At 39.4% G+C, this 15,810-nt stretch overlaps 1 protein-coding gene across 1 annotated transcript; it reads left to right on the top strand.

Annotated features, from left to right (window-relative positions):
* Nucleotides 1-212: 212 nt before the first annotated feature.
* LOC307172186 (uncharacterized protein) lies at nucleotides 213-15,443 on the top strand. The gene is made up of 15 exons (XM_079894301.1): nucleotides 213-539; nucleotides 2,006-2,161; nucleotides 6,488-6,544; nucleotides 6,753-6,808; nucleotides 7,438-7,504; nucleotides 7,917-8,042; nucleotides 9,416-9,594; nucleotides 9,936-10,076; nucleotides 10,213-10,517; nucleotides 11,077-11,215; nucleotides 11,532-11,969; nucleotides 12,128-12,241; nucleotides 12,991-13,128; nucleotides 13,269-13,323; nucleotides 13,479-15,443. The coding sequence occupies exons 2-15, from the start codon at nucleotides 2,107-2,109 to the stop codon at nucleotides 13,901-13,903; spliced, it is 2,295 nt and encodes a 764-aa protein (XP_079750427.1). The 5' UTR covers nucleotides 213-539; nucleotides 2,006-2,106; the 3' UTR covers nucleotides 13,904-15,443.
* The last annotated feature ends 367 nt before the right edge of the window (nucleotides 15,444-15,810 follow it).

Genomic DNA, 15,810 nt, shown 5'->3' with positions numbered 1-15,810 from the left:
AGGTACCTTTGGGGGAAGGTCTGGCCTTGTCACCCCAGACAGAGAAAGAGGAGATAGGGAACACTGCAAGTTACCCACCCATTAGTGTCACCCACAATGAATTTATCAGCAAATGTGCGTGTGTGTGTTTGTGTCTGTGTGCGTGTGTGTGGGATGGGGGGTCTGAGGGGGCAGGGGCAGGACGTCAGGGTGCTCTTTTGATAGCCCAACACAGTTGGCTCAACTCCTCTGTGTGGGGGTAGAGAGAGAGAGAGAGAGAGAGAGAGAGATAGAACGAGGTGTGCTGGGTGAATTCTGCGTGGAAGAAAAGAGGAAGAAACACAGGGCCCTTTTCTCCCTAGATTCACCTGTGGAAGGGAATGAACAAGCAGGCGCAAAAGAAGATAAGGAACAACCTTGTCATTGAGCGTTGCCCCGATTTAGCGTGCCTTAAATTCTGCCCTCATTTTCCATCTCAATCACAAGAATCTCTCTCTCTCTCCACTTTAATCTCTGTTCAACGCCACTCTTGACAAAACTCGGGGGAGTTCAGTCTGACTGTGAGTATTCATTTTCATTCATGCTATTGTGTTTATACATTTATCTGTGAATATATGTGTTCTTTTGTGAAGGCATCTGCGTGTGTATGTTTGACAATAGAGGTTTTTGTGATTTTTATCTAAGGCCAATTTGTTGCTTCAGTATTTCTAGTCAGTGGGTAGTGCATTCTGATTAACATTAAAGAGAGATGTACAGTGAAAGATACTTGAACTCCAACTCTAAGGCACATAAATAATAACAAATAATTTCTGTAACTCAAGCCTCTGAACATACACTCACTCTCATAGGCTCCAACAAGCCATTTTAGCCTTGGCTAGATGGGCAAAAATTCCTCCCAGTGGAATAGTTTAAAAATATGGTTAATCCAAAAATGAAAACCTGTTCACTCAACCTCATGTATAACCTCAAACCTGTATAACTTACTTTCCTCTGTGAAACGCAGAAGAACACATTTTATTTTTAATGTTCTAGTAGCTCTTTTACATGCAAATACAGTCAATGGGGACTGGCGCTTTAAAAGGATAATATAGGCAAAAATTAAAATTCTGTCATCATTTACTCACCCTCATGTGGTTCCAAACCCAACTTTTGTTCATCTTCAAAGCACAAATAAAGATATTTTCAATGAAACCACAGAAACCTGATTTTGAATGTATACCACCAAAACGTTGACGCTTCAAAAACCTCATAAAGATATTGCAAAAGTAATCCATATGAATCAAGTGGTTTTAAAGATGAATGAAGGTCTTGTGGTTTTGGTACGACATGAGGGTGATGACCACATTTTCATTTTTAGGTGAACTAACCTTTTAAAGTTTCAAAAAAGGATTAAAAAGCACCATAAAATTGTTGCATGACTTTTGCACTGTATTCCAAGCCTTTTGAAGCCACATGATAGCTTTGTGTGAGGAACGGATAGAAATTGAAGTCGTTTTTAAACCACTGAGATGTTACTCGCTGCGAGTGATTTATAAACAAATGCTTCAGACTGGTTTTGTGAATCAAATTAACGGATTCATTAAAAAGATCTGGCTCAAAAGAATGATTTGTTTAGTCTCTACTTCTATAAGAACATGCCATGGACCACTAGTGTAGATGCCAAGATTCTCTTAAATAACAAATTGAAAAATGTCCTGTTTATTACACAAACCTATGGTATGGCTGCAGAAGACTTGGAACATGGATGTATGAACCACTTTTGATGCTTTTGCTTCCTTTTTGAAGCTTGAAAGCGCTAGTGTCTGTTCATTGCATAGAAAGAAGGAAATCTGTTGTGTTTTAAGCAATGCTGTTTACTTTCTCTCTGATATACTGTTAGAACAGCAGTTAGCTTCTGATTCCCCCTGTTTCTGTCAGTCGTACACAGACTTTGCTAGTTGTTTGGTTCTGGTGTTTTCCCCTTGCCGTTTTGATGGCGACTAAGAGAAGTTCAGGCCTCCTGTGACTTTGCTTTCTTTCTCTTCAGGGAGAGGAAAGGGCGTAAGAAATCATCATAAGTATCTGCCCTGCAGGAGGAAGACATTTCTTTAAAGCCCCCACACCTTCTTCCTCTGCTATCTCTCCATTATGACCTTGCTGGCGTCTGAGAGGTCACTGCTCATCCGCAATAAGTTCCGTTCAGGTAAGAACAAAGGAAGGTTCACACGACTGTATCCAAGCTGGTTTTGAAAGCCAACATGTGTAGCTGTCTGTCTATTTTGGTTGGTGATGTGAGTTCTGATGATGCTCCCAGTGGCTGGTCTGGTGATGGAGTCTGAGTGAAGCTCTTTGCGGCTTTGCAAACCTCTGTGAATATAGCTGGTCTTACAAAGCAGAGGCCTGTTCCTTAAAACAATTTTACCAAACAAGCCAGGCTTTTTTCAGTTAGTCTGACTCATTGTCAGTTGATTTGGGTAAGCCTTGTTTTGACTTGGCCAAGTTGTTGCCGAGTTTATCTGAAGCCTGGGACACACCAAGCTGACGTCAAAGAACTAGCGGTGTTGAAAGCTGACTGTGTTGTCGCCTCTCGTCGGCTGCGTCCCGGCCAAAAATATGGACAATACCAAAAGAACTATCATGTGTTCTTCATTCTAGTCGGCTCATGGAAATATATTATGGAAATATATTATGAAAATATTTGCGCCTTCGAATGCTCAGGTAAGATGACGTAAAATCATCTTCTTTCTGTCTGTACCGTCTTGACTTCTTTGCTCGCTTTCATCACTTTCGCTTTTATTCCTGTGCACTGACTCCTTCGCTAAGCTGAACAGCCAATCAGAGTTCTCTCGCTGACCGACGGCCCAAAAAACCCAGATGGCGTCCGACTAGAGCCACCGGTGTGGAACACGGCGAAAAAAAATGGCCCGACGGCCAGCCATCGGCTTGGTGTGTCCCGGCCTTGACACTGACCGACAGGAACAAAATGATATTACCACTGACTCTGACGCATACCATTATTTGACTATTACCCACTATCAGTCCAAAAAAAAAAAACAGTATTTGTACTAACATTTACAGATGAAAAATATACCTGTGAAATGTAAGTTATGCATTAAAAAAGCATTAAAATGCATTAAACAGCACAAAATCTTCGACCTTTAGGGCTGCTTAATTAAGCATAACGTGCACATCAAATGATCTTGACGCATTGAACATGGGTCAAATTAGTGAGATTGCGTGAACTTAAATTGTCCTTTATGGAACCGCTTTAGTCCTGACTGATTTGTTAGGTCAATTCAAGTCAGGTTTTGGACTGTAATCCCCAATTTTCTTGCCACACTTTATGGAACAGGCCCCATAAGTTGATGGTGCTTGCTTGAATACAATTTTCTGAATGAGCTACTCATGCAGCTTTATGTAACTATAAACTGTGTTTAATCTATACCTTTTTAAAGCTGTAAACATTCGGACAAGTCTGTCAACCCATCTTGTTTTTTTTGACAAACCTTCCTTTTCTTTTTAAACTTAACACTTATTGGAGTTATATGAATTTCAGTTAATTACAATTGGAATTTAAAAAACATTCTCAATTCAGTTCAATTCAAACCTGTTGTGCATTCTCAATGCATCACATTATAAAATGTGGAGATTATGGAAATTTTACCAGCCAACACGTCTTCATGAGGTTCCACGGTCTCTCGCACTTCCCCATATTGTACAAATGGGGCCAGCAGTGTGGTCCTCCCTGAAGGACATGTGGACAGTGGACAGATTGTCTTTGTTGGTTCCCATCTGTGGTTGGAACCCCTTCAAAAGCGGTGCCCTCTCTTCTTGGGTTCCCTAAACATCCTGCTGGCAAGATTCTCAGACAAATGTCCAGCAGCACTCTTTGGTAATAACAAGACTCTTCCATCAAAAGTGCATTGAATTAACACTTTATAAACTTAAACAGTTTAGCTAATATCCTAAAAAGGACTGTAATTTTTAAAAAGGAGGATCATATGTATAGACAGCAAGGAGAATGTGAAGAACCTTGTCTTGCTCTGGCACTGACCCTTGGATCAGCTGTGACCTTGGATATGCTGTGTTGTGTTGTGTTGTGTTGTGTTGTGTTGTGAGAAAGATGGCTGCCCTGGCAAATCCTGCAAATCCTGAGTCATAGTGTAAACAATGGGTAAATGTATAAAATACATTTGGAAAACAATGTAAAAACATTTAAGGTTTATAACAAATTGTCATTTATTTCTCATTGACTATTTAAATTATAGTCTTAATGCAATAACTGAGCAAAAAGTTTTTTTTTTGTTTTTTTTATCTAGTGTGAGGATGAACATAGGGAAATTTTCCAATATCTATGAATTTAGTCTATATTTATGAAATTTGTATATTTAAATGATTACATTTGCAACAAATATGTCTCTTTTTTCATTATTGCTTTACAGGCTACCAGGTGATTGATCTAGTTTTTTCATTATGTGTTGATTATGCAATAAATATTGAATTAGCCATGGAGGGATCTTGTATTATTTTAAATAATGACATTGTTTCACATTTTACATAATTTTTTAGAAAACCAGATTCCAAAGATGTAATATGATATAGACTTCTTATTAAAAGTAACTATTAAAGATATATATTGAAATATTTCCCTCTGTTGTTTGTTTCTAAACACTGAAGCTTGTTTTTAAAATTAGATTTCATTTAAAATTTTACTTGATTGTTTGTTCCTTTTTTTTAATACCACACTGCTAATCTGACAGATATCAGTGAAATTGGTGTCCTGAGAAATAACATTGGTCTCTGTGGCAGCCTTAGGCTCCACCAAAAAAGAAAGAAAGAAAGAAAGAAAATAAAATCTGATTCTACACATAGCAGCCTTCAATGTTTTCCTCTTTTCAGGTCTGAATGAAAAACCTAATGATAACACAATTACCTTATTAAAATGACTACAGTAAAAAAAAAAAACACATTATTCAGGTTGTGAATCTTAACGACAGGCTGTAAAAATTAAGAGTAAAGACCATTTCAAAGATGTCAGAGATAATGTAAAACAAATGCACAAGGGTACAAAACCATATCCAAGTGTTTGGATGTCTCAGAGGGCACTTTTGGCTCAATTATCAGGAAGGAGGCTTCATTAAACTGCCCAGATGCTGCCTAGAAAAGGTCAAGCGCTAAACTTTCAGCACAAACAAGAAGGATATTTAGAGAAGCCAACAATCACTTTGAAAGAGTTCAGTAGCTGAGAACGGAGTAAAAGTGCACCAGTCAACCACAACAGTAGGGCTGTTTAATGCAGAGAAATACTACAGAAAGGAACTGCTGAAAGATGCTAGGGACGGGTAGTACATAATGACATATTAATGCTCTCATTCCTGCACACTATGGCATTACACAATATTGAAATGTTGGGATCAAACACTGATTAACAGTTAACGGTTCAAGTGAAAAGTTGATGTTTGTCCCTCTATTGCTTCACTGATGATTTGAGAATGATTTAATCCTAAAACCTTTTTAAAACTTTTTATTTATTTATTTTGTACAGAGGAAAGTTCTCTGTGTGAATGTCTCTCTATATGTATGTATATATATATATATATAGTAGAATATGTAATAGAGACCTTATATTACTTTATTTATTGTAAGAAAACAAAACTAATTTAATATAACCTGTGAATACAGTGAATTAGAAAGTGTTTTTTTTTATATGTACTGATTTTCAGGCATATAATAGTAATATCAGCGGCTTACAGTTAGTAGTGAACAAAACTTGAACTATCATTATGCATCTCTGCCATTATGTGATCAGAGCACACCAGTTATCGTCATTACTATAAGTTGCAGTGGCACTCAGTAAATTTTTAATCCCAGAATTCCAACCTGATTTGGCTTGACGCCACTCAGCATGTAATTCTCTTCCAGAGTAAAGTAAAAAGGAAGAATTTACTTAGCACGATTGACAGCGAGAGAGCGGAGCGAAAGACAGACAGCGAGAGAGAGAGAGAGAGAGAGAGAGAGAGAGAGAGAGAGAGAGAGAGACAGCTGGATGGGGGATGGGAAGGAAACAGAAATAGACATTCAGAGGGATAAATAGTTACCCCCTTCCTCTCACGTCCACTCTCAGATCTCAAAACTCAGCACAGAGGTGCATCATGGGACAAGCAACTCCTCCCACCTCTGGCCTAGCTGTAATTCACCTGCTGGTTCCAGCATGTTCGTTTGTACAGACCTTCTTTTAAGTGCCACAAACAGTGATTGCATGTTTGACTAGGTTAGGGAACAGTGTATGTTTGCAATGCCTATTTCATATCTAACTCATTTATGATCAACCGAGTGGTGAAATTTACTTGTAATATGCTGGGCTTACAGTCATAAATTGAGCTATATGATCCACAGGGTAACACTGCACATTCCTCAAGGTGGGAAACTCAGGCATAAAAGTTTTCTGAAACACAGAGACTGTATTTTAAATAAAGCATTGTAGATATTCTTTTTATTGCATAATAATAAACAAGTATATGTTCTTCAGTTCTGCAGTTGAGAATACAGAACCGCAGACAGCAGAATGAACTTAATGCAGAGTCTGGTGAGTCTGTGTCTTTATGAATTTTGATCATTGTGTTTGGCCATAGGAAGTCAATGAAATTTCCCCTTATGGGGCAGGACAATCATAATATATTTGATTCACACTATTCAAAGCAGCTGGACTGCTCTCTTTATGCGTTTCAATTCTAAATAATAGCTTTATAACAGCTTGTCTTTTTGTTCATTCTTAATTTCTCTGTGCTCTATAGGTACAAAGGCCTCTGTCTCTGATAAAGTTGGGGAGAAAGAAGTCAGCAGTGGTTTGGTGAGCTATTATTTATCTGTTTCAGGAGATATTGGCAAATATAGACTAGCAGCAAACAAAACTAAAAGATATGTTTCCATGAAATTGCTGATTATGCAACTGAAACCTTTTCAAAGTTAATTTGAGGTAGAAGTTCCAAACTAAAACTATGGTCGGATCTAATGGCTTCCAGGCTTGACACACTCCAGCAGCAGTATGTGTATGCCTTTGGTTTATATGAAAACAGACTGATGTGAAACAGGGTGCCAGTGTAGATAAGCAAAGTACTCAGTGATGCCAAAAACGGTCTGATAACTGACATGAGTTGGTCTTCAACCTCTTTAGCATAATTTAATGTTTGTAATTACATGTCTAGTTACTGTCGCAAACTATTAGTATTAGCCGTGAAACACTGTTAGCACAGTTAATTATGTTTTGTAAGACAGTAAACAGCAGCTGGTTCAAGATAATTACTGTCAGGAGGGAAAATGTAGTCTTACAGGAGAATGTTACCACCAAAAGCAAACAATTAGTTCTTTTCAGAAACTTCACCCATGTGCTATCTTTCATGAACTATTGGAGAAATAAAGGTTTACAGTACTTGTTGATGTTTTCTGCTGTTGATTTGACTGGGCTGTTTCCCAATGCAGCGTCAGACAGAAGATGGTGCCATTCAGAAGTCGCCCCCTAGTGGTCTGACTGCTCAAACTGCACCAGGTGATGCCATTGAGAGTTTTCCAATATTCCATGACCTTCAGTTATAGCCAACACCAGAACTAAACAAAGGTGTAACCTTAACGCTGGAATGAGCGGTTTGTCCATTAGCGGTGCCCATTCATCAAACAGCTCTTTGTATTTGCAAATCATTCAGCTGAAGGTCCTTCTGTACCGCACTTATTATCAGTAGCTTTCTGAATGCCTGAATTGGATTACCCAACAACAAATTCTTTTGTGAAAAATCATTCATATCTGTCTTTAAAATATTCCTCTTCTTCTCCTCTTGTATTATAAAGCAGAGCAATTGATCTTCCATTTACATTCCCCATCTTTCACTATTCATTTTGTTCTCTCTCTGATTCACACGTTTCTTGTTTTCACTTTCTCTCTTCGTATTGTCTCTCGCTCACAGACAGGAGTTATAGTGGAGCTCACAGGCAGAAGAAGGCTCGTCTGGCTGAGGATCTGAGTGAGAAAATTCAGAGTCGGCCTGGACCACTTGAACTCCTGCAGAGGCATATTCTGCCTCTAGAGAACAGTGAGTCATTGAAAATAACTGAAACTGATGCCTCACAAAATAGCATAAACTCAAACTAAATATTTTATAGAGTCATAGACAAACACTCACACACAAACAAATACTCTCTTATATAATACTAACATGTAATTGAGATCATATTTCTCATAGTGTTTTGTGATTAAAGGGTTAGTTCACCCAAAATTGAAAATTCTGTCAGTAATTACTCACCCTCATGTTGTTCCAACCCCGTAAGACTTTCGTTCATCTTCGGAACACAAATTAAGATTGAAGAAATCTGAGAGCTGGCTCACTCCTTCATAGGCTGCAAGGTAATTGATATCTGCCAGCCCAGAAAAGTTAGTAAAGACGTCGTTAAAATAGTCCAAGTGACTACAGTGGCTCAACCTTAAGTTTATCAAGCGACGAGAACTAACCCTTTAACAAAAAAAATATTGTGACTAAAGAGGGAAAGCTATAATGAATATTTATTACACAATTATTGGCATCAGCAATTTGTGTGGATGACACTCATAGCATAATATATGTGCATATATGTACAGTAAAAACACCAGTCAGATGTTAAACTTATGCAAAAGAGACAATATAAAAAAAACATAAAGAGGAACATTTTAGGGTACAGGCTAAGCAAGAAGGCTAATCGGTTAGCGATATGCTAAGCTTGTATGCTAAGTGGTTAGCTTGTACAACATAACCATAAAAATCTCAATATATAGCTTCAGGTTATATATTATTATATAATCATTTTAATGGGCAAAATAACAGTTCATATGGTACACACATCATAAAATACCATAGTCCCATACCATAAAATACATTGGAAGCCAATGGAATTCGCTCTTAGGCAGACTTGATTCAGCGGGCAGACCAAATTGTTCATAACAGCAGCCCTGATCAGATCAGTTGACTTAGAGACTTTTTTATTTTTAGAAATCACACCAAATGAAGAACAAATCACATAAAACAAAACATTGAACAGCATTAAAAAAATGTTTTGTGCATTGCTATTACAGGTAAAGTTTCAATTATTTCAGTTATATTTATAAGTTTATAGTGTACCTAGTGTATTAATGATATATATTCGTGCCAATAGCTGGCAGTGCTTCGACACGTAGCTTGGTTGCGCTTCGGGTGACCCAAGTTCGAATCCTTGTGGACCTCTCCAATCCCATTCCGTCTCTCTCTTCCTGCCAATTCTTCAACTAAAGAAAATTATACAATTGATTCTGAAAAAATATACATTCTGACAAGGTGTAGATGTGTAAACAAAACTTGCATTACTATCTATTAGTTTCACATTTCCACATGACATTTAACTTATACCCAGAATTGTTGCAGAAAAGCTTCACACATCACCATTTCTTCTGCCTCAGCTGCTTCTTTGCCATCAGATGTCTTTGAGGATGACAACTCCTCTTCTGCCTCTGCATCTCCCGAGCAACTCGGGATGCACCAATCTCCTGGCTTCTCATCATCACCTGGGCAAGGAGGTGACCAATCACCAAGTGATGCGTCACCTATTGCTACGCCGATCAGCCCAAACAATGTACAGGTATAAGAGGTGTAAAACACCCAATATTAGACGTTTTGCCCTTTTTCAGTTTAAAGATGAAGTGTGTAATTTTGCGAGAACTGTGGAGCTATCAAAATATTTCTCTGTTCATTTGAGCATCCCTACCACCCAAATATTGCAACAGTGGGTGAACCAATGTGGTGATATTGGTTGCTATCTGTTTGCCGTGTTTGATGGAAAACAGCTGAGGATGAACATATTCTGTTTCGTACCACTAGTGGTGCAAAAATTACGCAAATTGTACCTTTAGGTTCAGGTTAAATGGCTGGATGATAGTTGCTCAGAATTTTCAACAGTATCAACTTATCTTCTCAAAACAGTGCAGATTGGCATTGCTCCCGGCAACCGAGTGCATCAGCCAACCAATGACCATGACAGTAACGGGGTCAAACTCAATATCAACGACTGGGAGACCCAAAGGGATGTACATGCCCTCCCAGACACCACCACTGCTGCCAAAGGTAAGCATTCACACATAGATTTGAAATAATGATTTGTTTTACTCGCCCCATTTCATCATTCATTATTTCCCCATCCACTTGCTCATGTCATTTTTCCAAGTTATAGTACTCACATTCTTTTTCTGTATGCCTCAAGACAGCACAACCTCCAGCTCCATCTTCTCATTCCATTCTGGGTGGGTCCTTAACTTCATCCCGCCCTCCACGGCCACGAAAGCCTCGCGATTCCAAACCTAAAATGAGGAAGCTGAAATACCATCAGTACATTCCCCCAGATCAAAGGACTGGGACTGGAAACGGAGCCGGAAATGTTTCGCAAAAGAATAACAACAGTCAGGCTCCGGCCACTGATTCCTCTTACTCCCACCTCTTGCAACAACAGCAAGTGTACTTACAACTACAAATTCTTAACCAGCAACAACAGCTCACTGTGACAAACAGGTAAACCTCCAAATAAAGCACCCATGAAAAAGACCATGATTTGTACAACTAAAGCCGGGAGCACGCTGCACGATTTTTACAGTCATCTTGAGTAAAAGCCATGGCACACTGGGCAAGATAAAATTTTTTTTATGTTAGACTGTACAATCAGAGCAGCCACTGACCAAATTGGGTCGGTGGAGTGGGGGTTTGAAATCCTCAGACTAGATGGCTGTAACCATCATATACAATGTGAAATCTGTCAACTCTAAGCTCCCAAAATGTGTACAATGGCTCTGACCCAAGGCAACTAGCATCAACTTGCCCCAACTGCAAAATTGGGGCAAAAGTCTGAATTTAAGTTGTGTAGTGTAAGCCAGCGCTATGTGATCTAAGACTGATGGTTTTACCCTATGAGGAGAAATCTTTTGTGATCCCTAAAATTTGTCTCAGAGAGCAAAATCATACCTAGCGTAGAAATCGTACAGTGCAAACCCAGCTTAAGAGATTCTACTCTGTGATCTGAATAGCAATCAGGAAACAATTACTTATATACCTATACTATACATCTAACTAATAGTGAGAACCATTCGAAGATTTCTGGAACTACACCTCAAAGTTCCCCTCAGTCTGGAACCCCTTCAACAAACCCCTCTACTCCTGATACAAGTCCCATCCACCAGGCAGAGTTACTCCCCTCAAACCTTGATGACCTAACGGTAGGAATATCATTGGGCTAAGATTACTCACTCTAGATCCAGGTGAGCAGATGTCCAATCCTGCTCTTGGAGGAATACTTCCTGCAGACTTCAGTTCCAATCCTTCTCCAACACACCTAATTATTATTTTCAAGTAATCATGAACACCTTGATGACCTGGTTCTTGTGTGGTTGATTAGGGTTGGAGGTAAACTCTGCAGTACAGTGGCCCTCCAGAAGTAGGTTTGGACACCCTTGCTCTAGATTATCTGGTCTTCATAAACTGTTTGTTTGAACAAGCTTTGTATAGAACATTGACTGTATTCCTTCTTCTCAGGTGTCAGTTCTTCGTCAGCAGTTGCGGAAACGTGGACTCCCAGTTTCTGGCACTAAGCCGGCACTACTAGAAAGACTCCGTCCTTTCCAGATGCCGCGTCCCCCGTTAACCCCTGGCCCACTTTGCCAGCTAGGGGCCACACTAGAACCCTCCCACCCTGCTGCACTCAACCAAATCCCTTCCAGTGTAAACACCTCCACCAAGTCTGTTCCAATGTACATCCAGTCTTCGGGTTTAGCGGAGAAAAGTATAGCTGGTGACAGTTACCTCACTTCTTCTTCTTCTGCTGGCTCCAGTCCTACCTTACATACATCCTCTTCTCCAATGCCCTCTGGTGCCACGTGGAGGCCAGGCCAGCCAGTAGATGAACTTAGTGTGGAGCTGGAAATGAGAGAGAGGTTGAGGAGCAGACCCAGAGAAGTAGCGAAGGACTCTCAAGTGAGTATGGATAATTGATATGGGTGGATTTTTTGGACATTGGTGGCATTTCCTAATATTGGCGATTTTTTTTATTCTTTTTATTTTTGGTGAATCTATTTATTCATAAATACTTTAAGCATTCAATGTACTATTTCATTCCTTCTGTTTTTTTCCAGCTGTGTGGAAATTCCCTTCATTCGTTCCTGCAACAGGAGCCAGGATGCACCAGAGGGAAACCAGACACAGGCGGACAGGAACTGCTCTTTACGTACTGCACTGGTGAAGGAAAAGTACGTACTTTGAATATTTAGTAAGACAAGCAGGGACATACTAGTAAGACAGTACTGTGACATACTACAGCACCATTAAAGGGTTAATTCACCCAAAAATGTCAATTCTGTCATTAATTGCTCACCCTCATATCATTCTAAACCCATTCAACTTCGGAACACAAATTAAGATATTTTTAATGAAATCGGAACGAGTTCTGTTCCTCCATTGACAGCTACGCAACTACCACTTTGACACCTCAAAAAGTTTATATAGAGATTGTAAAACTAATCTAAACTAATGGTTTAGTCCAGATTTTCTGAAGAGACACTTTATACGCTGAACAGATTGAATTTAGGCTTTTATTCACACATAAACATTCATCAACGCACACATCAATAATGATAAATGGAAGCTCAAGCTTGCTTGCTTGACGTGCGAGAACCAATGAGGTTCATTCCTGTATGTTACGCAGCACGTTTGATCTAAAAATATGAGCTATTAAAATATCTTCATTTGCGTTCCAAAGATGAACGCAAGTTTTATGGCTTTTGAACGACATGAGGGTGAGCATTTTTGGGTATCCTTTTAAATTGCTTCTTGATGTATTGAGGTATTTCGTAGTTTAAATAAATGTGGGTAATATTAGACACACACACACACACACACACACACACACACACACACACACACACACAAAAAAATATGCACAGATATATATTTTACTATTGAAATGAATTACATTCTTTGTATTTTTTCCTAATATTAGGCGAACTGCTGTCAGCTTTGTGATGTAATTGGTCAAGACTTTGATTTGCCTATGCAAATCACTGCCAGTCCAGCACAGGCATCGCCCACTGTCCGGAGTTTGGAAGAGGAACTACAGGAGGCTATTCAAAGAGTGCAGGTGAGTGTTTTTGAGTTTGTGTGCTGTCTGCTCTCTCACAATTACCTATGTTATGCAACTATTGATGTATTGATTGCTGTTCATCAACAATGAGCACTAAGCGTTCGACTTCGTGTCTACTCTTTCTCTCACCATTCAAGATGGACCCTACTCAATCCATAGATGACATTTTGGACGAGACTATTGGTTGTTCAGGTGAGTGAAATTTTAATCAGTGGTGGTTGAAACATTTCAGGAGAGAGGAAGCAAAGATGTTGCATACCAATGGCAAAAAACAATACATTTTCAAGATGACATTTTAGGGTGGCTGGACATACTGACATGCCTGTGCTGAACTCCTTATCTTTCAGATAACTCCTCACTCATCACAGACGTCCAATCAGCCACCACCATCCTCTCAGGCTCCTCCCCTGCCCCACAGCCTGACCAATCACAGCTCACCAAGCGCCAAAAAGAAGACAACTTTCTTTCCTCTCCTCTGTGCTCTTCGCTTCTTTTAGAGCTTCCTCCCTCACCTAACAACGCTCCACCCCTCGGTTCAACCCCAACTCCACTTCCTCCTCCCCCCATCTGCACCACTCCACCATCCAACTCAATGTCCAGGAAAAGAAGGTCAGAGGTTCTTGTTTTTGACCCTGCTGATTGGCTGGAGACCTTGACCTCTGGCCTACACCCGCTAACGCCCCCCACCGCCCCATTTTTAGAGAACGACTTTGGCCTTGACTCAGACCTGAACGTCAACAGGGTCCTCGACCTGATGGTGGAGCAGTGGTGAGGAAGGGGCGTAGTGTGTGTCTGCATGTGTGTGTGGCTAATTGGATGCATGATTGGAAATTAACCACCTTTCAAATCGTGTACCCTCGAGAGGCGACCCCTTATCCTCTCATTCGTTCCTTCGTTTTTGCATCCATCCATCTCTGTCAACTGATATGACCAAACAGGTCTGACTGGTGTTGACTGCTAACCTCTACTCCACGCAATGTCGAGAGAAAGAGGGAAACGGAAAAGAGATATGCTTTGGTAACTTGTTCAGAAAGAGCCACAAAGAGCATGTGCACAAACGCCACACTTTCACAATGACTTGTATTTTTATAAAAGCTTTAAAAATAAAATAAATAAATGATAAATTACACAAAAAAGCGGGTTTTCCCGTTGATTTGCCTCTTGCTTCAGCGCCAGACAAACTGTCGGCATGTGGCAACTGTGTGGAGCAGCGGGAGCTTCAAACAATCTGTGTGTATTTACAGGGAAGTGTATGCGCTCCCTGTATGTGTGAGCACGCTTCTCTTGGCTGCTTTATCTGTGTGTGTGTGTGTGTGTGTGTGTGTTTGTGTTGGCGCATACACACGTGCCAGCATGTTCTGTATCTACAATTTCAATGAAACATAAATGAGGTGCCTAAAGCATCCAAATGCACTTGTTTCTGTTTATACTGGTGTACATTTTTCCATTTAGGATCAAATTATGATCTGCTTTGTCTGAACTAGTGCATCATAGCACTGATGTTAACCCAAAAGCATTGGCCTAACAACAGATCCTTTTTCGATTTTAGGACAGAATAACTCAAGCTACCTTTAAGCACCAATACAGTGCACAATAATGCTGGTCTGACGCCAATATGCACCTTCAGCAAGATTGAAACCATAAATTAGGTTAGGAACTTGTGAGAAAATGTGTTTTTAAAAAGCCTAACGTAATTAAGTTGGAAAATCTAAAGGCTTTTGTACTGATTGATCAGCCTGCCCAAACAACACCGTGCAAAGTTAAAAAAGGAATCTTTCAACTGCTACTGTTTAAATTTTCTTAATGGGACCCATATAACATTGTCTACCATTGTTGTTTACAGACATTTGACCTTTTGACTGCTAGTTGCTTTTATGCATTACTACAACAGGGATACAGCACATTTAAATGTTCAAAGAAAGTGACTCTTTATTCTGTCCCAGTCTTATATGTGAAAGTGTATGTTTAAATAGGACAATGTGTTTGATAATCAAATATATTGCCCTGAGTTCAGTATGCAGACAGGTGCTGGAGAATCACAGCATTTGTGCAGCTGGATATTGTTGGCTCTCAAATGAGTTTTTTTTTTTTTTATGTAACCCTACAAAACACAACTATTGTTTCTTTTAAGCCACATGTCTAAATAAATAAATGACCAATCAACCAACCAACAAAAAGAAAATATATTAAGTGTTTGATCAGATATGTTCACTGATATATTTATTAAGTAATTTATTTAAACTCTGTCAACTATCCACGTTAAAGTCCTATAGTAAACTTAAAACAAATTAAAGTCTTAATTGATTTTCCCACCTGTGTCTGTTTCTTTGTCTTTATGAATGTTTTTTTTTTTTTGTTACATTTTTATTTTGTTATACTGATGAGCTCAGCTCAGAAAGTTTCATTATTAAATACGTTTGGTAAATTTAGTATACCTTGTGTGAAATTACTCTAAGCAATCATGGTGATCACTATGCCTTCATTTTCTTTTAAATGTCCCTTAGGCTGCCTCATTGAATCATTTCACTGCCTATAATGTTCCTGTAATGTGGTGTCAGCAATTAAATCTTCGCACACCGTTTCAGTCTATAACCGCCTCCGCTCCTGCTGGAAATGGGTTGAGCCTCTGTGAAGTTCATTTAATTTCCAACATTTCAAGTCTACATTTGTAGATGGTCA

This window comes from Squalius cephalus (genome assembly GCF_949319135.1).
Source record: "Squalius cephalus genome assembly, chromosome: 15".
NCBI lineage: Eukaryota > Metazoa > Chordata > Actinopteri > Cypriniformes > Leuciscidae > Squalius > Squalius cephalus.
Note: the sequence above shows the minus strand (reverse complement) of the source record. Positions and strands in the feature narration are given on the sequence as shown.